The sequence below is a fragment of the Rhipicephalus sanguineus genome, chromosome 7, assembly GCF_013339695.2.
Source record: "Rhipicephalus sanguineus isolate Rsan-2018 chromosome 7, BIME_Rsan_1.4, whole genome shotgun sequence".
Taxonomy (NCBI): domain Eukaryota; kingdom Metazoa; phylum Arthropoda; class Arachnida; order Ixodida; family Ixodidae; genus Rhipicephalus; species Rhipicephalus sanguineus.
This window is the reverse complement of record NC_051182.1, coordinates 16355774-16378275: the sequence shown is the minus strand read 5'-3', so window position 1 is coordinate 16378275 and position 22502 is coordinate 16355774. Positions and strand designations below refer to the sequence as shown.

Sequence of the window (22502 nt, the reverse complement as noted above, 5' to 3'; positions counted from 1 at the left end):
ACCACTATTTTAACTGCCACTCCGTACTCACGGTCACCTCTTGAAACGTTCAAAGGGCCGGAGCAGAATTCGCATTTCGCGCACCGAAGCAGTTGGTTCAGCAGCGGTAGGCTTGGCAGCGTAAACTCGGTGCCGCACCCTGCCGCTTCCGGGGAATCTCCGATAAGCGACTGCTTTCGGCGCGTAGCTGATAATGAAGAAAGCTTCTGGCGTTGCGCTTTCGCGCGATGCTCAATCGCCACTTTCTCAGCTTCTGAAACAAGGAGCGTGTCGACGCGCATTGTCCTCGACGTGTCGTCGGCCACAGGCATCGCTTGCGCGGCTGCAGCTTCGGTGGATGTCGTACACCCGCTGGCGCATGTCGCAGAGCTCGTCGCCATCGATCCACTCGATGCTGCTTTAGGTATCCGAGACCGACGCTTGCGTTTTTTGCCGTAGGCATGAGCCGTCGCGAACTTGCGTCGCCCGCCAGCCATCGTCGCGTCCGAACAATTTTTGACAAGGCGTCTCGCATTGTCCGGGCAGACGAAACTCGGATCCGTCCAATCAGAGAGCAGGATTCACCCCACGTGGTACAAACGCGCCAATGCCGTGCGAGTATTTTCTTTTTTTTCGGTGGCGTGCAGCTCCATAGTCGCCAGACCTAGAGATGTTTCCTCGCTAAAAACGGAATGTAGAAGAATTCAGCTCTCGAATGATTCCAAAATGGCCACGCTGCGGCCAACGGTTACCGCAGGTATGGTGGCTAGATGGGGAGGTGTCAGCATCGGGCAGCCTGCGCTGCGAGAGGAGGCGCGCCAGTGCTCAATGACGCTGCTAGGTGGCGCGCTTGTCGCCACGGAGATGCCTTCATGCTCGTGGTGCATCGGGGAACACGTATGTTTCAGCGAAATGCTGTCGTGCTGCCGCTGCCTTCAGTGATTTCTTTTTGCAATGTGGCCGTGCTCGTTATAGCTGCAGTGATTGAAAAGAGACAGAGACACTGCTTTGCTCCAGGATGCACTGGTATGTTTCCGCCAGAAAGCAAGGTAACAAGGCGTCCAGTTTCACCGCTCCTGAAGACGACGAACGAAGCAAGGCTTGGCGCTTGATCCCGCGTGCAGACAAGTCACTGGAGAAAAACTGTGTCGTTTGCGAAGAGCATTTAGATGAGCGATTGATCGTTCGGACGTACAAACATGTGATCAATGGTGAAACCGTACAAATTCGCCGAGACCGTCCCTGCCTGACTCCCGACTCCATACGGACTGTTCTCCCGAATGTTCCGTCGTACCTTACGAAGAAGCTCCCACCGAAAAGGAAAACAGCAGTTTCGAATGGTTGCCTCAGTTTTCAGACCTTGGCACGGTCTCCCTCGCGTGGCAATGTTTCAGTGGGCCTGTTAAATAGCCTTTTGGGTCCGAGCAACAGTTGCGGCCTAAAATTTGTGCAAAACAAGCTTGATGATCTTTTAGATGTATGGCAGCTTAATGAGGTCCACGAGATGTTAAATGCATGTGATGTCCTTCCAGACCACCGTGATTTGGTTGGGGGAAAAAGTGACTCGCGTGTAACATATTATGTTTGTGGGTATGTAGCTCGAAGAATGCTAAAGAAAACCAAATGTGGTGACTGTGCAGAGTTGTTGCTACATGGGGTCAGCCAGGGCCCGCGTCCAAGATAGTCATGTTTAACAAATCACATGGATAGAGTACTGATGTACCCTTCACAAGCACTGAGCTGGTCTTGAAAATGGAAGATGCCTTTACGCACTGCTTTAGCTTTAACAAGCTGAAGAGCAACAGCATAAGAGATCTCATCTCCTGCCTCTCTATAACAAGCTTAACACGGTTGGCTACGCACAGCACAATGTATAGGTCACAAATGAAGTGATCATATTTTGTGATAACTACGCTTCATTTTCTAGTGGCAGATGAGAACGCATCAAGACAGGCTAAAAGGGACAAGATGAAGCACCTTAAGATGAGGCGAACAACATGATGGAATGCATTTATCTTGTGAACATTTCAGTGTTTGTATAAATATGAAGTTCCATTTTGCCTTATTTTATGTGAACTCGAAGAGTTGATAATTAAGAAGTTCTGCTGCCCAGAAGCATTCAACATTCCTTACTGCGAATGTGAAGTCTTACCTCATAAATGTGATGTTTTGCTATATTATTCCAGTTGTACCAGTTAAAATTTTGTGCATTATGTGAATTTGTAAATATTTTTTTTCATGTTATGTACTTGTACTTTGCTAAAGATTTATAGATTTTTGAATAAATGTTCATTTTAAGCATGGCCCTGTCCTGAGCTCTTCCAAGCGAACATGTTGCTCGTTGTGTACTTTGAAAGGTAAGGCAGCCAATCCTTGCCAGAACTTAATTTTATGAGAACTGCATGCACTCACCACTTTAATGGCTAAAAGGCGTTCTCGCCCTGTTATAATATTTTCAAGGAACAGCCCTAGTGTACAGAACCAGCTTGTCTAAAACCAGTGGCGTAGCCAGAAACCTTTTCCGGGGTGGGTAAGGGTATTCAAGCACCCTTGTCCGTGCCAGGAGGGGAGGCACCTCCTTGAATGATGTGCGTACCGGGCAGGCAGATGTGGTCGAGCGTCATTTTGTGCTCCGTATCCCATGGCAGAAAAAAATCCGGGGGGGGGGGGGGAAGGGGGGGGGGAAGGGGTGCACGGGCCCGGTGTGCCACCCCCTGCTACGCCAATGGTCCGTGCGTGTATATATATACTCATGCGAAGTTGAAAGTTACGACAGGGTTCCAACCACCCTTGTTTCACCGTTGTCTAACACACGGAGAAGGCGACCGTATGTTTTTTTACCTCGCATGATGTCGACGTGAAAGTGTATTTAGTGGAAGATGAACTGTACGACATGCGCGCCGCCATTGATCTTACGAATTTCTGGCAGATAGCTCGATTACAGAGCGTGCAAAGTCCGCTATTTCGCAGCGGAGGCGACCGGTCGCGCGTCTTTCGCATCTCCGTGCCGACAGCAGCGCCGCCGCAGCGTCCTGAAGGTCCGCTCTCTCCACGGCGCTCCGTTTCGCACACCTCTCCATCTAGCCACCATACCGCAGGCGACGGCATTGAATTTGCCTGTTTTCGGGGGGCGTTTTCGAGCGAAAGCGATCATGAAGCTCTCTTTAGAGCGCAATAACAAAATAAATACTCGGCGGAACGCGTTAATATCGCAGCAATAGATTCTTTAGGACGTCTAGATTGCGAAAAAAAAATCTTTCAAAAAGTCGATTTTTTGGCGATTTTTCGTTCTAGAAGACCCGTGTCTCCCCTTAACAAGAGAAGCTGAAACGTGTGGCCTCTAATCGAAGTTTGCTGCACATGTACTCCCTTAATTTTTAGTGGACCAGTGTGGTGAGTACTAGGATTTGCCCCATTTCTGAGGCAGATACATGCTACAGGAGAGATATAGTATAGTATAGCAAGGGGTGGGAAAGAGACGGGTGAGAGGGCAAAAGCCAAGCCAAGCCAGGGCCAGCTAGGTGCCCAGCAGCTCTGCTGTGACCCAGCCTTGTGCAACTTAGTGCAAGCTACGCTCATTTTTTGCCAAAAGTTGCCAGTTTCTTCTATGTACAGGTCGGTCCACTGTTAAAGGGAACAATTGCGTTCAGGGCATGTCAGGATATCGCTCTCTTGCAACAGTACAGTGGCTTAGATTTACATAAGACTACTGGTGGTTGACAGTTCCGACTCCCTTTGACAGACCAGTACCTTGAACGAACAACGTTTCCACATCCACTTGGAATGAGGGGGCCAGCAAAATGAAGGGGGCTCATTCGAGTGTTCCCTTTAACAGTGGACCGACCTGTACATGTGGTCACAACCAGCCCGAGCTAGCTATGCCTAGCCTAGCCCCCTATCCCTTCTTAAAAAAAAATCCTGGCACCATCCCTGCAACCAGGCTGTTTCAAGGAAATAATGTCACATGCGGGCTGCAGCGGCTTACAGACATACAGTAGACTCTCGATAATTCAAACTTGAAGGGACTTCAGGATTTTATTTGAATTATCAGAAGTTCTCATAAATATGACTCAGGGCAACACACCAACTAACAGTGCGATGTTTATTGTTTCTCAGTGCCGCAGCAACATCACAGACTGCTCTGCATGATTCCCAGTAAAATTTTTAGACATCAGCGATAATACTCGTACTTGAAATTATACAAGGCACGCACGGGTGTGTAATTAAGGGACGAAATGTGTTGCGTCCAACGACAGTTGCTAGCCCCTTCTAATTCTTAGGACACTTTCTCGCATGGCATACTGCAGAGAAAGTGACAGATGAAGGCCAGACCGTACAGCTTTTTTTTCCCTCGGTCAGCACGAGATTATTGGTGCGCAAGGTTCGGCTAGTTTGGCCGTTTTGTAGGCAGGCAATCAGCTTTATTTGCGCCTGTTAGTAACAAAAAAACGTGAATGTTCAGCTAGAAGCAACCAAGGCAGCAGATATTTCCAGTCAAGGACAAGCACAAAGTTTGAATTAACTGAATTTGTGCAGTGAGACAGTTTGAATTAAGCAGCTTTAAAATACATTGAACACATAGTGGGCCAACCAAAAATTTAAGATTTGTTTGAATTAACCGAAAGTTTGAATTATCAGAGTTTGAATTATCGAGTCTACTGTAGAGTAACAGAACTCGTCTGTTTTTCAGTTGCCGACCTGCACTTCGACGTTGCACGGGAAGACTTTGCCATGCTGCCCTGGACTCAGGCTCGGCTGCAGTAACTGGCTGGCGTACTTCGACAGACTGACGATGTCTTCTGCCGCGCCACAGCCCATTCCTGGAAATCAAACCTGTTCTTCCCTTGCACGGGCGTCACTGCTGCACCCGCCATCTCTAAACAACGGACGCAGTTCTTATCGTTGGTGCCTGGTGGGCGTGGTACTGTTTAGTTTGGCAGTGGCAGTAGCAGCTTACGGACACAGAATAACAGTGCTTGTCTGTTTTTCAGTTGCCGACCTGCACTTAGACTACAAAAGAGTAGTGTTGAACAGATGTCTTACCTGTTGGTAAGAGCGCAACTGTGCATTGATGGGCACACTCAGTTCATAGTTGTCTGCATGCCGTGCATTCATCAGCTGCTCCAAGAAATGGCGCTCACTCGCTCGGCGCTCACGCAGGTCGGCCGACAGGGGTCCTCCGGCCTCGTCAATGGCACCACTCTGCAAACAGTGCATGAAATGCAGAAACTGTTGATGCCACTTTAAATCCACTAGCCTTTATACAAAGTAAGGTGTTTACAGCAGTATGCAATAGTACTGTAAAATAGGTGGCCAGTGATAATCACAAGTGGCCAAGCATACAGTGGTACACAATTTTTTTATGATTGATTTTGTGATTTCTCGTAGGGACTCTGATGATGCGAAGTCATGCAGCCCCATTTCATACTGCAACCCATAAAAAATTTAAACGTAACAGCAAGCACAAGATTCAAGGTGCCAGTTTTTGGCAGGTTCTATATGCTCTCTGTTTCCTGGTGATCAGGGCACAATGTGGACTGTAAAATCTCGTCTGTACGGTGTGGCATGACACGTTTTTATGGACAACCAATTTTTTTCCCCCTTGTCCTGGCCAATTTCCGTTAGAAGCAACGTACTACAGTTGAACCCACTTACAGCAATCCCAGATATAACGATCTATTGGTTATAACTACCATATCTCGGTGCACTTACATTTTTCCTATGCTACCCATTGAAATTGCGTCCACATATAGCGAACGTTTTTCGAAGCCTTCTAGTTTTACAACGAACACTTTAGACACAGTCGCGGTAAAAATATGGCGCATACAAAGCGAAAAAACGTTAAAGCAGGCCTTCCAAAGCATGAGAGGCTAGCGCTCGCGCGTGCCCCGCTCCAGTTTAATCGTGACGAAGATACCCTAGATCGGCGAGCCCCGCACGCTGATTTCAGACACTGCGAGCGAGGTCGCTCACTTTCCTGGCATTCCTTGTGGCAGAAGGGCAGTGAAAAATAAAAAAAGAAATAAGAGGCAGCATGAAGCCTTGCGGTCAGCTTTCGCATGACAACTTTTCTGGCGCCATTCTCTGTAGTTACGACCGCCTACGATGAACCTATGTCTTGAAACGCAAGAAGCCATAAAATGCATTAGGCGATGACCGCAATAACTTTTCGGCGCTTAAAATTTCACTGCGTCAACACCACAATGTGCCGCAAAATGTCTTTTGTCTTTTCGGTAACGGCAGGGACTGGCCGATCAATGATTACAACTTCCGTGCGATTGTGGCGATTCCTTCACGGATAAGCATCAGAAGAGAGCGAAGGCAATGTGGCGGCCGGCGATGAACGAGCCATTATGACTTATCGCCGACAACCTTCTCACAGTCATCTGCAGCTATCAGCTCAGCTGCACGTGTGGCATACACTGTTCGGACTGAGAGCAGTACATGGTCCGAAGCAAAGCGGGCACAAAGAGAGCACAAATGCGCGTAAAATCAGTCGTCCTCCACACCGTAGTGGAGGATGAGTGATTAATTTTTACCACTCGCGGTTCTTTCACGTGGACACAATGGACAGACATTATTGCATGTTGCCTCCATCACAATGTGGATGCAGGGACCAAGACTTGATTCCACACCCTTGGACTTAACAGAGATGCGCCAAAGCCACTGCCATGGCTTCAGATTTTTTTTTATTAAATAAAGCAAAAAAATGTCTGTATTGTAATAAGCACTTGATTTAAATGAGCTAATAAGATAGCACCTCAAAAGCAAACCGTGACTAGATACGCAGGCCTCCGAGCTTCAGATAATCAAAAAAGTATCAGTCAACAGGCTGCTTGGCCAAGTGATGACCACAAACGCATGCTGGTTGGCCTGATCTAAGCACTGGGCTGATGGTAGCGGCCTAGCACACAATGTTATGCATATTATGGTTAGAGGTGTTGTCCACGGAGATTCTTCGTTAAATACAGTTGGCATCTGTAACAACAAGATCATTTATCTTTGCAAAGAACGCCTAGAAATGTGGATGGTCGAGATGACAAACAGGCAGGACGAAGTAAGAATGACAGACCTACTGAAGCACCAATTGATTTCAGTAAAAGAGATGTACCAACCAGGCTAGTCCAGCAAGCTAAGGGCTGACATTTAAAAATGTTCAGTTTTGCATGAATGTGACAGTAATAAACGAGCCCACGGGCGATGCCCCAGAAATACTCACTAAATAAGAGGCTGGGTCCGAGCTAGTTGGTACACTGACATTATGAAACCATTAAGCGCACAAAGACGGGAACAAGAAGACGACACACAGAGCGCTCTGTGTGTCATCTTCTTGTTCCCGTCTTTGTGCGCTTAACGGTTTCATAATAAAGAAATACTCACGTCAAGGGGCATCAGGCGAACCAGGGCAGCAAAGCAGTGGGTGGCCATAAGCCGGACAGCTTCATCCTGGTCACTCATGCGGCCCAGAACAGGCACCACCAAGAACACCAGGTACGGCACGATGCCCAGGGAGAGCCCCTCAATGACACCTGACAAGCTGTGCATCAAGGCCAACACCACACATGCCAACGCAACGTTGGACCACACTCGACCTGTTAAAGAGCACCTGTGCTATCCTGGAGAACCAGGTGAACCCGGTTCTAAATGCTAAAACAAACAACACAATGAAATTTCAGCCACAGCAAACAATTGCCCATAAAGAATAACACGAAAAAGCATTGGCACAAGGAATCATATTTCTGGAGATACAGTCGAAACCACTTGTAACAATACTGGTTTTAGCAATATATCGGTTATAACAACGAGAAGCTGACGCACAGTCAACTTTCATATGTTTTCTATGGTGAAATATTTCACATACAACAATGCCCTCACGCCACATTATCGGTTATAACAATCAATTCTGGCTGTTGAATGTTTGTGCCACAAGGTAATACAACTCCAAATCCTTGAAGATGAGAAAACAACAAGTTGAAGCTGCTGCAATTCTGCCCACCACCCCATCGGCCACTGTGCACTCGTACAATAGGACCTGTATTGTAGTATTCTCCGTATCGCCAGCCATGCCCATCACCCTTCCACCTTTCCAAATATATATAAGCTGCTTTGTGACACGCCAAGTTGGCGTAGACCCACGGCGTGACAGTAGCCCCTATTCACAGTATGCTTCACCGCAGAGCGTTCTTGCATTGCGGCAAAACTGACTTTGAAATCCGCTACGGCTGCAAATAAATTGAATCGCGGCAGCTCTGGCCGAGCCTGCAAGATGATTGATGCGGCAGTGGTGGTGGCTTCAGTTACTGCAGTTTCGGGGATACAAATTTAACAAAATGACGGAAAAATGAAACCTCGAAGAGTTTCAGCGTTTGAAATTTCAGATGTTCTTATACACTGGCTCTACAGGGCTTTTGGCGGTGTCGTTAAAGCATCCGAATTTTCAAGTATGTTCGAAAAACCTGTAACTGTGTCATCCTTATTACTGATGTGTGTTGGCATATCCATCCGATATGAGTTTTCTTACAACAGCCTGCCGTCCCCCTATTTCGCATTTTTTTGCATGTCACCCTTTTATAACAATTATCGTTTATAACAATAAGATTTTCACGGCACTAGAGTACTGTTATAAGTGGGTTCGACTGTATTCATGCTTCAGCTAAGTTTACGCAAATGCAACAGTATAGAGAAGGTGCCCTTGCTAAGCACTACCCAAAAATTCACTACAGCAGTTTAACAGTTTTGTGAAGACTCCGACTTGCTTTCTAGTGCAGCCACGGTGCAAGATACCGGGTCACTGTCCAAGATATGCTTTTCATTACAATGCGCACAGCCTTATCACATGCTAGTGACTGGTCTACCAGGATGTTGTCCATCCATCACTAGGTGCTGCCGGACGGTTTCATGCTAGCGAGTGGGATGCGATAAAATCATTCCTAATCCTCGAAAGCTTCTGGCTTGTTTTTGATACTGCATGCACAGTGCACTAATCAAACAAAGCTGCCACTCATGATTGTCGAGACCAACCGCACTGAATGTCAGGATCACAAAAGAGGAGTCAAAGGAAAGTGAGTGAACCTACCCCGTGCAATAAGGGTTCGGTCCATTATCTGCAAGGCATGCGCATAGCCCACAGGCATCTCTCACTAACAAAAGTGACACGCATGTGCGAGGGTAAATGTTCCTTAACGCTCCCATACACTGGGTTAAACATGGCTGCGTGAGATAATGGACAATCAAAAGTTGAACAGTGTGGTGTCGTGAGGTTCCCAATCGAAAGATGCCGTTGACTTTTTTTTTTTCTTGATCGTCTGCTGCCATCATTGATCAAACTTGCTAAACCTGGAGAGGCTATGAATCGTTTCCGATATTGTGAAATGCTAGATTGGCTGCGTGTCGTAATCAAGAACAAACGACGTAGCAAATTGACGAATCTTGCTCCATGACCATCCATGCGCCCATAATGTGGTTAACACAAAACTGCCAAAGTTCAAGTGGGAAATGACGGAACGTCCGCCATACAGCCCAGACCAGTTGTCTTGCGACTTTCACATTTTCGAGCAATTGAAAAAACAGTTCAAGGTAACCAAATTTGTGTCACATGATGACGTGAAAGAGATACTTTCTGAAGCAGCAACCCAAAGAGTTTTATGAGACGGGAATAACACAACTCAAGTCAGTGGGACAAACGTCTAAATGTTTTCGAAACAGCGCGTAAAGTACGAGGACACAGAAAGTAAGACAGGACCAGGCGCTGACTTGATGGCGTGCGTCAGCATTCGTGCATTGCACGTAGCTTGTACTAGAAGGGCAGAGCACACAGAGGGTTCAAGGAGGGTACATAAAGGTACAGAGCTCGATGTAGAAGAAATGAACTTTAAAAGGGTATGGGCTTGAGCTTGTTGGTAAGGCTTCATGGTTTCGAAACAGCGCGTAAAGTACGAGGACACAGAAAGTAAGACAGGACCAGGCGTCAGCGCCTGGTCCTGTCTTACTTTCTGTGTCCTCGTACTTTACGCGCTGTTTCGAAACCATGAAGCCTTACCAACAAGCTCAAGCCCATACCCTTTTAAAGTCTAAATGTTTATGGAGGTTACTTTTAAATAAAGAACCCAGTTTGTCATATATCCGCATTGGCTAACCTTCATTTGTCGCGCCCTCGTAATAATCATAATCACCATCACCGTCAGTCTGTTTTATGTTCACGAAGGTTTCTTCCAGTAACCTTCAATTTGCACTGTCCTCTCGCTGTGAATAAGCTAGGGTGCCAGTAAGCTAGGTAAGATCCTACTGCCCGCTCAACAAGTTTTCAGTGGGCAGAGTTGAAGGGGAGGAGACCTCTACTTGAGCTACTGCCAACAAATGTGCTCACCAAGAAAGGTGCCTTGTAAGAATTGAAGCTTGGGTGAGTTCGTGAGTATCCGTTGAGAAGGTATTTACAGTGGAAACATGATTACAAAATGGTAGAGGACAAGCAGAGGCAAAGAGCACCGATTTCCAACTTGTTTTGTTTTAGTGGAAGAGTGAATATATGCAAAATGGGAGAAAGGAAACAAACAGACAAAAAAAGAAAAGCGAGCTTATGGCTGGCACATCATGCATGACACACATCAAACCTGCAAACTAGGCTTGTGCGAATAGTAAGTTTTAGGTCCGAAGCGAATTCGAAACGAATAGTGATTTGGTCGAAGCGAATTTTGAAGTGAATTCGAATAGTTTATATCACATATTATAAAAAAAATGAGCATATTTGTTATGACCTAACTAACCAGTGCAATATTTTTAAAGTTGAAACAAGGCATATGCATATGTCATTCTTTTTGGTTGAAAGGGAAGTGGAAGCAGCTTTGAGTAATAGCAGGATTTGACTTTTGGTAGAATGCAAATGATAACCTGTAAAATATGTTACATTTTAAAATTTACTATACTTAGAGCATATAAACCGGTATAACAAGCTTTTAAACTTAAAAAATGATGAATTTATGTGCGGGTAATACAGTAAAACTTCATTAATTTGAACTCTTGTTATTTTGAAATCCTGCATAATTAGAAGGATTTCTTTGGCCCTGTATTTTGCAATGTAAATTTGAGTGAATAATTTGAAGCGGCAGTCAGTACCAGCCTGGTTAATTCGAAAACTTTGGGTGCCATGTGCCAATTCCCCGGTCGCGATTTAGCCGCAAATCCGCAGAAACGATGGCCCTTAGGAGCCACAAGGCAATGCATTGTAGCGATACTAATGAGTGACAAGTGAAGCATCCCAGCCTCGCTGCTGCCAGCACAAGAAAAAACTAAACAAAAGGCGGTCTCGTGGTCAGCTGAAATTTGCGCCTGCGGAAAAGACGTGCTTCACTGCAACACAGCGGTGACACGCGGGCAGCATGACGCATGCTTCTCTCAACGTCAGCGCGTCATGATTTACCCATTCTTTCTGGGAAAATAGAGAAATTAATAGAGAGCGGTCTGACGGAATTCACGATGTATGCGAACCTCTGAATGGCGGTTGTTCCGGCAATTTGCGCACTTGCACTGCTGGCGGAGTACTTGCCTGCAACGCCTACTTCGAAAACTCTGTTCGAAAACTTCAATGATCATCTTTTCCACCCAGAACACATCGCAAATTCCGTCATACTGGTCATTATTAAATTCTTTATTTTACCAGAAAGAATGGGCAAATGGTTGCATCATGACGCGCTGACGCTGTGAGGGCAGGTAACATGGTGCCCGCGTGTCACCACTGTGTTGCAGCGAAGCATGTCTTTTCCGCAGGCGCGCATTTCAGCTGACCACGAGACCGTTTTTAGATGCGAAGTATCTTATGGCGGAGTTCAATCCGGTGGTGGTGGTGTGCGGCGTGACCACCCTTACTGCGCATGCGCATTTCCTCTCCACTTTCCCTCTCCCCTCCCCCTCTCCACACATGCCCTCTCTCATCTTCCTCTCCACACATCCCCTCCCCACTCCTCTTTCCCCCTCTCCACTTACTCTCTCCCCACTTTCCCTCTCCCATCCCCCTTTCCACTCTTCCTCTGAAACGCGGGCTAGACATGCCGAAATTCTCTCCTGCGCAACGCCGCGCATGCGCGTCCCCTCCCCCCCTTTCTCCTCTCCTACGCTGCCTCCCTCTTGCACGCCTGTCGACCGCGTTCCCCCCTCGCCCTGTGAGAATTAACGGCCAGGCTAGAGGGAAGACAAGACGCGCGTAGTGTTCCTCTTCGCGTTCCATGACGCGAGGTCGGTAGCACGCCCAACGAACGCCAACGGAACGCGATCGTGCAAGTGCACCGGCTTCGCATCGCCTCATGGCCCCCTTTAGCGGGAAATGGTGTAATTTTTTTTCCTCTTTCTTTTTTTTATTGCACTGGCAACAGCGAGGCACGCCATTTCCCCGGTTTAGCGGCAAAATTGGGGCCAGGTATTGCTGGAAGACATAACCCTTGTAGCCGCAAACTAGAAGGAACAGCAAACGACCACCTCTGATTACTTCCAGTAATTCAAAGTTCCTTGCATCCCGCTTTTTGTATGTTTGGTTAGTTTGAAAACCCGCTTAATTAGATTTTTCCCAGTCCCAGTTAACAAGGTTTTACCTTATGTTCATTTGAAGTGGGGCTTCGCGGCAGTGCGGATTTCTCCTGCAAAGGTGTATCCACGGTATAGCACACACCTACACCGCAGTGAAACCACATTTACAGGGAGTTACATGCGGTTTATATATTTTTATTCGTTCATTTCGAATACTTCAAAATTTCCTAGAATTTAAATTCGTTTCGAAGCGAATTCGGATACTGTAATATTTGTTTGAATATTCGAAGTGCTCGAATATTCGCACAAGCCTACTGCAAACACATTTGCCCTAAAGCCTGGCAATGCAATCAAGTTCTTTTTTTTGACAGCACAATAGAGGGTGCACTAGCACGTCACCGAGCTTATGTATGAATTGTGCTTCGACAATTTCTTGCATTAACTGAATGAGAATTTTGTGTGTAAAGTAAGTTTAGTTAATGCCCGAAGTTATCCAAGAGCAGTTCAACATAAGCTGGGTGACGTGTGTGTTAGCACACGCTCAATTGCACTATCGAAATAACAATTTCATTACCTTCAGGGCAAATGTACTTGCACGTTTGATGTGTGTCATGCATGATGTTGGGAGTCCTTGCGCATACAAATGGAGCACAATCTGTCCACTTTGTGGGGGCACCCTCAGTAATGTTTTCGCCTCAAGGCGCCCACATGTCGTAGTCGCCACTGAGAGAATTGGTGCCAGTGGAGCCACCTGGCGAGTGAGGTTAGGCGAGGAGTGAAACGTTTTATCACTGGGGCTTGGCAATGCTGGTAGACGGTCACCTCTTGTGGGAGGTCCGTGGAGATAAATCCGCGACTCCTTCACGGTGTCTCCCGTGTTAAGTCAAATGTCGGTGACGCTGCCTTTGTGGTACCTCGTGTGCGTTTTATATTGGCATTCTAGCCTGTTATTTGTCAGGTTACTGGAGTTACTTGTAGAATTCGGCTGGCGGGCTCGCCGTTGCGTTAAGACTGCCAATAAATGCCCATATGTTGGTTGCACTATGGTGCATATTGCATTCGTTTGAACCATGAACAGCTCTTTTGAAATCCCACAACTTCGCAGAAAGAAGTTCTAAAGTCATGTGCCAGCTATGTGCCCACATTTTCTTTTTCTGTTTGTTTTCTTTCCCTTGTTACATATGCGTGCACTTTTTCACTGAAATAAAACTAGTTGGAAGCCGGCGCTTTCTGCCTGCCCAGTCTCCTTATCATGCCTGCACTGTTAGTGCCTTCTCAATAGTTAGGCTTGTATCAAGAAACTCCATGCAGGCACATTTTTGGAGGATACAAGCAATGGCTTCGATAGCTCCCCGCCGCTGAATGTCATCATCTGAAGCCCCCAGTTTGGCCAAGACTTTGTCCACAATGACTGCCATGGTTGGCACTGTCCGGATGCGGGCCATCATGCCAAAGCAGCGGGACGCCTGGTGACGCACCACTGGAGAAGCATGGTCCAGGGCAGCACACAGCGGTGGCAGTGTGGCTTCCAGCTGCACAAAAGGACAGCTCTGTTAAGACACAACTGCCTGTTTGCAGCATTTTAACAGCACATCATGAGCCTGCTGTCGTGGTTGCATTAACGACACGTAATGAAACCCAGCTTCAATGCTCCATCATGAAGGCCATTCAATCAATGTAACTTCAAAAACATTAACGCATACTCATCTTCTAGGGTACTAGTAGTAAAACATTGTAAGTTACTACCACCATAAGTATGAAAAATCAAATGACAAGTCTCAGTAAGCATGTGCATTATTTTAGTTTTTTAAGGATCAGATATAAGAATAACATAGCAAATATTAAAAAAGACAGTCTGGAAGAACACTTGTTTTGGCATCTGCAATGCCTAATCAAGATTACATCAAAACCATTTTTCTGAAAACAGTGCCTAAAGAAGTCATACTGTCAGAATGGACGTGAGAGAAAAGAGCTCTGCATGACCCGAGAAGTTCATGCAGATATCGCTCATCTTTTCAGCCACCTGGGCTCAAAGTTTCGCCTTTCAATTCCTGCTGTCCTCACTTGTGCCACATAATAATCACAAGAGAAAAGAGGTGGGTCTGACAAAGCTTGCAATGCACGTGGTCGTCCCAATGACTGAGCACACCAAAACGCTGTAAGGAAGACTTCTTATTGGCTGCTGCCATGGCAACTGCTGTATGTCACGATCATGAAAATTTTTAAATCGCAGTATATGGCAACAACTTACTTTAAAGCATTAATTAAAAGTACATCCATGCAGCAAAATTGATGCCTAGCTTAGCGGTTGGTCAAGAATAGGAGTGAGCACAAGAGTCAGCACATCATTTCCAGTCTCCAAAGCAAAATGGCACAACATACACATCATCTGACGTAGCGGACAACATGACGACAAATGGCAATGCTCCACTTCCCCGTTGTTGTACAGTAAAAGCTCGTTAATTCGACACCCGTTAATTCGGAAATTCGGATAATTCGGACGGCTCTATTGGTCCCGGCCAAAGTGCATGTTAATCTATGGGACCAAACCTTCGTTAATTCGGCAGAATTGGGCTCCGCACCGCTTACTTCGGACAAATGCTGACGGCTGCCGCTACACAAAAGTGTGGTAAAGCAGCGCTGGCACCACTGGAGCGAAACCGAAACCTGAGTGACATCGCCATCGTCATCAACTAGTGGGGGCGATCACAGCGTCACCGAACGTCGGAGTCTTCTTTCTTCGCTCCACTGCGCCTCCGACGCCATTTTCCCTTGTGTTGTGTCGGCACCGTCTCTTCTTGCGGAGTTCTCGCTTTTTCCCCGTTGTGACCGTGTTTACATGTGAGGCCCGAGCATGCGGCAGTAGCTGACGATGGCATCGGCGAGGTGTCAGCCGAGTCCACCGATGATGACTGCCCGACCTTCGATGCTGTCCTTCCCTCAGATATGACCCCTCAGGACTACATCGCGATTGATGATTGTGTCGCCACGACTGGTCTCCTGCCCGATCAAGAAATTATTAATGATGTCGCGAACTCATCGCACCTCACGGGAAGTCTCGGAGGCTCTTTTGATATTAGAGGACGTTTGCTTGAGCACTTCCGACAGTTTGCGTGCTGTTGGCCATTTGGAAGAGTTAAGAAAAATTGTAATGTCAGCCGGAATCTGCGCGAGAACGCAGACGACCATTACAAAATACTTCAGCAAATAAAGGTATGCTTCTCCAACTTGATTTTAATGTAGTTTTTCCTGTTCATTCGTTAATTCGGCATTCGGTTAATTCGGACATTTCTTCCGGTCCCGTGAAATCCGAATTAACGAGCTTTTACTGTACAAGATTATGAGACATTCTCATGAGTCGGTTATTAGACTGAGCACAACCTGGCTCTGTCTATTTTAGAACTTCTTGCTGGATTTATGCCTATGACTGGAATCGTTGCGCATTTAGTATGGCCTCTATCTAATCACTAGCTATCCTTGAAAAGACCACCTCCTCTGCAACGACATAGGAAGCAGAGGAGTCTTGCACTGTGCCTTCTGCATGGGTGTCAGTGTTCGAACATACTACCTTTTTAACAAAGCAAGTGTTGCTTTGTAATTCATAATCATGCTGGTATGGACCTGAAATGGTGGAGTTGCAATGTTTTGTAAGAAGTTATGCAGAACCTCCACAGGGGTTATTTCAGTATAGTTGAGCACAGGTGTGGTGTCCAAGAGTCCACCTCAAAATTTTTTCCAGTTGGCGCTAAACATTTCCCATGCATTTTCTGTGGAGCACCATGTATTTTTATGGAAAATGCGATGCTACATTACTTTTTTTTTTTTGAACACTAGAAATGATTTACTATTACACTACTATAAAATTCACAGGTGTTAATTTCAACACTTATGCATTTATTTTGCAGATACAGTAAATTCTGGTTAATTCAGGTTTCACGGGGCCATACAAAATGTCCGAGTAAACTCAATGCCAAATTATTGAGAGTATCAAGAAAACACAAGAAGGGAAACCTGGGCTATCTGTTGATAGGTCACTTTTGAGCAGCCTATAGTACTTAAGGGGGGACGTGGGTCCTAAAAAAATTTTTCTGTATTTTTGAGTCAATATGAACCAGACTTCACTGTCTTGACCAGTTTTTTATGCTGATTTCAAATCTGTAATTAGTTTTTTAATAGCTGCACTAGTTCAAAAGATCTTGAGGTTTGAAAAAATAATTAGTGCCTGCTTCTTACGGGGCTTTTAGGCAATTTCGACCTACTAAAACCAATATGTAAGTGCATGGGCCCAATGCCCAGATCGTGCTGTAGGGGGTGATGCTATTTTTATTCACTTGAGAGCACTGTGAAGGTCAGAAAACAGATGAACATTCACTGGTGGTTATTTTTTCTGATTCACTCTCATTAGTATCTTTAATTAAAATTTTTAAAATGGTGCTAGAGTAATGCAAATAGCATCACCCCCCAGATCGTTTCAATACGAGTAAAATGATACCAAATTTGTGTTTTTTACTCAGCAACAACATGGAAAAAAACCCTGTAAGGCTGAGTGCGTTGAGCAAAAATATCAAACTGAGAAAAACGCATTTGAAGTTTCAGACAACTGTAACTTTTGTGGAAGTGCAGCCACAGCACTAGTGGTTATATCATTTGATAGGTTTCTTCTTCACGAGAACAGCCATACCAAATATGTGACCATGACCTGCCAATGTACTGGCAAAATCTTCTTATAAAGCCACATAGTGCACCCAGTAGCAGAGTGATAAACTCCACCTTTAGCAATTCATAGGCCTGTACCAATTCCTTGCAAGCTAAAGAAATACAAAATTTGTCTATGAATGTGGCTTTGCAACAGGCAAATAAAATAGACAGAGAGATTAAGTCTAAAAAGCACGTGGGTTATTTATTAAACCAAAAATCAGTTATTATTGTCCAGCAATAGCACTTGGCTCAACAGCAGGCAAGGGCTGTACTCGGGGTCCCTGCTGGTTTGTGCAATTTTTGAGTCTGTGCTTGGTGTCACTGCTGTATAAGTGCTCCTTTTGCAACTTCCAATGTCAGTTTTTAACCTTCTCAAGGTTGTGGAGCACAAATCAATTTCCCAAAGTGTAACACGGCGTCTCTGCAATTTCGGTGTTGCTCTGTCAGGTCGTGGTTGAAGCGACTACCGTTGCACCCTTGTCGACAGTATTTGTGGCCCTAATTTAATTCATTTCACTTCAAATTACATTAATTATCTTTAGCACCACTATCACCAGCTACTTTCTACGAGAAACGCTTCTCGCGCGAGTCGCACCTATGATAATGAAGCACAGGCTTTGAAAGCAGCCTATACCCTCTGCCTTGAAAAAGATCACTGCCTGAGCCGAACTCGGAACGAAGCACAAGCCCAAAGAACGTTTTTATCACGGATAAGTCCACGCGGATAAATTCTGTGCCATTTTCCTTGCCGCCGTTCACCAACATCCAACGGCTTGAACTTCCGCTGCTTCGTTGCGCGCTGCGATGCCAAGCACTCCTCCCGTCGCCGTATTTCCCGCGCACTCGGCAGTCCCGCATAGTATGCCATACGAACGCGGTTTCGAATGCCACTGAAGCGTTGCCTAATGATCCGATGGCTCCAGCTTGACCAAGGGGAACCGGGCGGTTCTCGTAGACTCGACGCTCCGGTAGCGACAAGTAGTTTCGGCATCGCGCCCTCGTACGCTTGGCGCGTCTTCTTAACACGAGAATCTCCGGATGTGCCAGCACAAAATAAGGTAACTGTGTGTCGGCGGGCCGCACGAACGCCAGCGTAAGCAGAGGAAGATGACACTTGTAACAACACACGAGCACACGACACCGGCAACACGGCAGCCGTGAGCGCAGAACAAAAATACAAAAACAAAATGGCCGCCTCGGGTTGCGCCAGCCAATGGGAGGCGCGAGAGAAGGGGCTCGCCTCGCGCGCGCGCTCTGGCCAATGAGCGTTCTACAACCACCCTTCGGAAAAGCGCCGATAGCGGCCGTTCTGTTACAGCGACGCCATTTTGAAACGCCGCAAAATGTACACAAAGAAAACAGCTTCAAAACAAGCCAAAGATGGCGGCGATCAGCCAGCTGGTGCGCCCGCGGCGCGCGCGGGAAGTTTGGACAAATTTTGCCTGTTGAGATGCATTTTGCGGCTCCCGTGGCGTCTTAAAAATAAGTTTTAACCCATTTCCCGGGCGAAATCGGCGATAATATTTTGAGGGCAGCTGCTTAGGGGTGCAAACATGCCTAAAATGCGTTTTTCTCAAAACTGATTTTCTGTCCATTTTTTACTATTCTAAGACCCGCGTCCCCCCTTAACAGACGAGGACGAAGTTCAAAGAAGGAACCGACACGAGCACTAGGTGCCAATTTTGATATAGGCATTTATAGACATTTACGTGCATTTAGGCACGAACGCCCAAAATAGGCATTTATAGGCACTATAAAAACACTATAAATTACCTTCTTAACCTCTAATTCATGCTCATATACTAAAGCAGTGATGCTACCGAGGACTTCTGATGTGGAGCAATTTTTGGAGCAGCAAAATTTGCACTTTGAAGCACTTTGGAGCAGCAAAAATGTCCATCTTGGAGCACTTTGGAGCAGATAATTTTGCACCTGGGAGCACACTGGAGCAGATAATTTCACATCTTGGAGTGCACTAAAGAAGCAAATTGCCTTCCCATTCAAGCACCTGAACAATTATTATGGGGCTCTTATGAAGAGCTAGAAATATTTCGATTCATTGCAAATCTCATGAAAAAAATCATCTCAGAACTCTATACTTCACTCGATAATGCAAAAATAAGGGCTCATGCAGTTGAGTGTTCTGGATTAACCTCTTCGGTGAATATTTTCGACACTAGCAAATAAACAGAATACCGGTTCAACGAAATTGTACTTTATGAAAATAACACTCTAAATACATCTATGTGGTTATCAGCAGACGTGGCAGATAAACACCGTGCTTACAACAGTGCCTCAATGCCAAAGAGTCACGCTGTCCCTAATGCATTACCCTAGGACGACTGCTTCTTTTTCTTCTCGATCGATGTGTTCATCCTCCCCATCCCTCTCTGCAAGCTTTCTGCACCTCACGTGGTTTTGCACTGCCTCCATGATCGGCGCAACGATCACGGAAGCAGTGAAAAGCGACGATGTCATGTGATGACGTCATCACGTGACATTACAATATATGACGCCATGATGACGCCACAAGTTTTGACGATCTATGATGCCATGATGACGACATCACGTCGCGATTATTTTTTGCTCGTCAAACAGAGATTAAACGCCCTGCCCGTCTTTTCATAAGGAGCATGAAGGGACGCCAGGGGAGGGGTGGAGGGGCATTGCATCGCTCGAAGGGCGCAGTCGCTGGCGTGCACGCTATTTCGAGGCATCAGGAGACGGATCGTAACCTTGCTGTGCTCTCAACGCTTACTTTGCATTTAGAGAACTCGCAGCATGAAAACCGCTTCGGTTCCTGGAGCGGCCATGTTTTGTTCAGTTACGAGAGATCGGATTCAAAGGAGTTAGCTGCTAGCCCTACTTCGCATAACAACACAATTTGTTGGTAGTGCATTCATTGCTTCACCCTTAAGCGAAACACTTTTTTTAACCGTCAGCTATTGACCCTGGAAAGCGAGGGGCGGACGAGTAACATGGCGTAACCGCTTCACAGCGGGCCGTCAGCGACGGGCCCGCTACTGACAGCTGCGCATATTAAAACGCAACTGCGGCTGCTCCTACCAGGAGGCATGTCTTTATTAATGAGATAACATTTTATTGCGATAGCAGTCTATACCCTCTCGACGTATTACACTCTCGATGGGTTTTTGCCGTCATGTCCCGTATAAAGTCCAAATTGACAGCACCCCCCCGCGCATCTTATGTTTTACCGCGAGCAAAAGCGTGCGAGCGGTGCCGACGAATGCGGCTGAAGCAGAGATCACACGAGCTGGCCCATCTACGTCGCTCGGAGGGCGCTTGCGATAACATCACCCCGCTCGGGAGGCCTGCCTTCAAAGCAGAGAGGAAATGCCCCGCCCGTCTTGAACGACCATGAAAAGACTCGTGGGGGGAGGGGAGGGTCGCTAGAGCAGAGACTGTGAACTTTGATTCTAACTAGGGATGTGCGAATATTCGAAATTTCGAATATTTTTCCAATAGTGTTTGCTATTCGATTCGATTCGCACTGAAATTTTACTATTCGAACATTCGAACTTCCCAAAGACAAATGCAGTCAACGTCCGATTGAAAGTGACCCCTTCAGATTTTCAATATGCTTCATCTCATTACACTCTCGTATTGCGGCAAAGCTGCCTTTCAAGCTCCGTTACGGTCGAACTTAGGCAAGAGAGTCAACGTCTGATTGGAAGTGGTCCCTAGATTTTCAATATGCTTCACCTCATCACACCCCCGTATTGCGGCAAAGCTGCCTTTCAAGCTCCGCTACGGTCGCAAATGTATTAACTCAAGAAAACGCTGGTTCCAATATGGAGATGAAAGATGTGGCAGAGTTAGGGGCTCAATTAAGGCTGTTCTGGACCTGAAATTTGGGCAGGAAGTCCGAAAAATCGGACGCCGAAGCTTTTTAGCATCCAAAATTTCAGATGTTTTTATATATCTATATATCGACGTCTACGAGGCAGATTTGGAACTCCAGACTTGAAGGGAGCACACCCTTCTCCGCCTTCGACTGCAGTTGAAAGAGGAGGAGAGGCTGAGGAAATGGCATCCCTGCCTATCACGTGTAAAGTGTTGTAGGCAACGCTTTGGTTGCACCAAATCATGTACATAAATACAATTCGGCCTCTACATTGCCTCACTCTTGATAAGAAAGACAACTATGAAATATAACCCCACCAGCGCTTCATCAACCTAGCGAAAAGAAACACTTTCATGTTACTATCTCACAAGAACATAGTTAGGGATTCTCTGCAACTTTTTCTGTAATTTCACTTCGAATTATTCGAAAAATGTTTGAGAAATATTAGAAAATTATTCGAAAATATTCGATTCGATTCACACTCAATCTTTATTATTCGAATTCGCTTCGCACGCAAAATTTTGCTATTCGCACAGCTCTAATTCTAACGTGATCGCTGGCGCGCGCGCTATCGGCAGCCATGCGCGGGCGGCTCGTATACCCTTCTATGTGCTCTCAACGCAAACAGACTGCGGAAAGAGCATCTCTCCCTGAAGCGGCCGTATTCTCTTACACAAGCGTTTTGTAAAGTTATGCGAGATCGGAGCCTTGCTATCGCATTCACTGCTTCACCCTTACGGTGAAACTGTCTTTCTTTAAAAAAAGCAAGCAAAAAATTTGAATCAGAACCCTAGCACTCACGAGCTCAAAAGGGCAGGGCTTTTAAGGGGTATTTACCGCAGAGTGATTACAAACCCGGATGCACTGATGGAAGGAATCGGTACGAAAAAGTTCTTATGAATGAAGATCCATGGATAAAGTATATGTGTGGAAAAGTGTCAAGGCATTCCCGCCGTTCACGTGCTCTTCAATAGACGCGAAGCATGGAAAATTCATTGCTAGTGATCCTGGATTTCATACCGCGATGTCCAGAAACAGAAGTGACAGACATTTTTGCGGCACGTGTGTAGTTATTACTGAACATTACTCTCATTACGTGCCGTGCTTGAAACGGGCTATCAGCAGCGTTTCTGGAACAGACGACGTCCGCCAATGAATCGCCGCCACTTTCATGCTGCCGATTGGCCTAGACGTCACGAGCCTCCACAGAGTGTGCGTTTTGCTGTCAAGCCGACTTGCACAACAGAAGCCGCGTCGGCACCGTGCGTGGCGTCATGGCTTACTCGGCATGCATGCGCGAACGCCGTTTATTCAGTGGAATAATTCTTGGTCCGTCGTTGTAACTTTGACGGCCCCAAGATAAAGCTGCACATGTTTTGATGAGCCGGCCGTGCGATTGCCGGAGATAGATGTCCCAAAACCCGAGACTCTGGCGCAGTTTGAC

General features: G+C 46.3%; 1 protein-coding gene across 1 annotated transcript in view; it reads right to left on the bottom strand.

Annotated features, from left to right (window-relative positions):
- Nucleotides 1–22502, bottom strand: part of LOC119399311 (TATA-binding protein-associated factor 172-like) — a 374345-nt gene that overhangs the window by 85974 nt on the left and 265869 nt on the right. Inside the window, 3 exon segments of the mRNA XM_049417333.1 lie at nucleotides 5023–5181; nucleotides 7360–7508; nucleotides 13826–14027. Coding sequence (XP_049273290.1) covers nucleotides 5023–5181; nucleotides 7360–7508; nucleotides 13826–14027 — 510 coding nt within the window.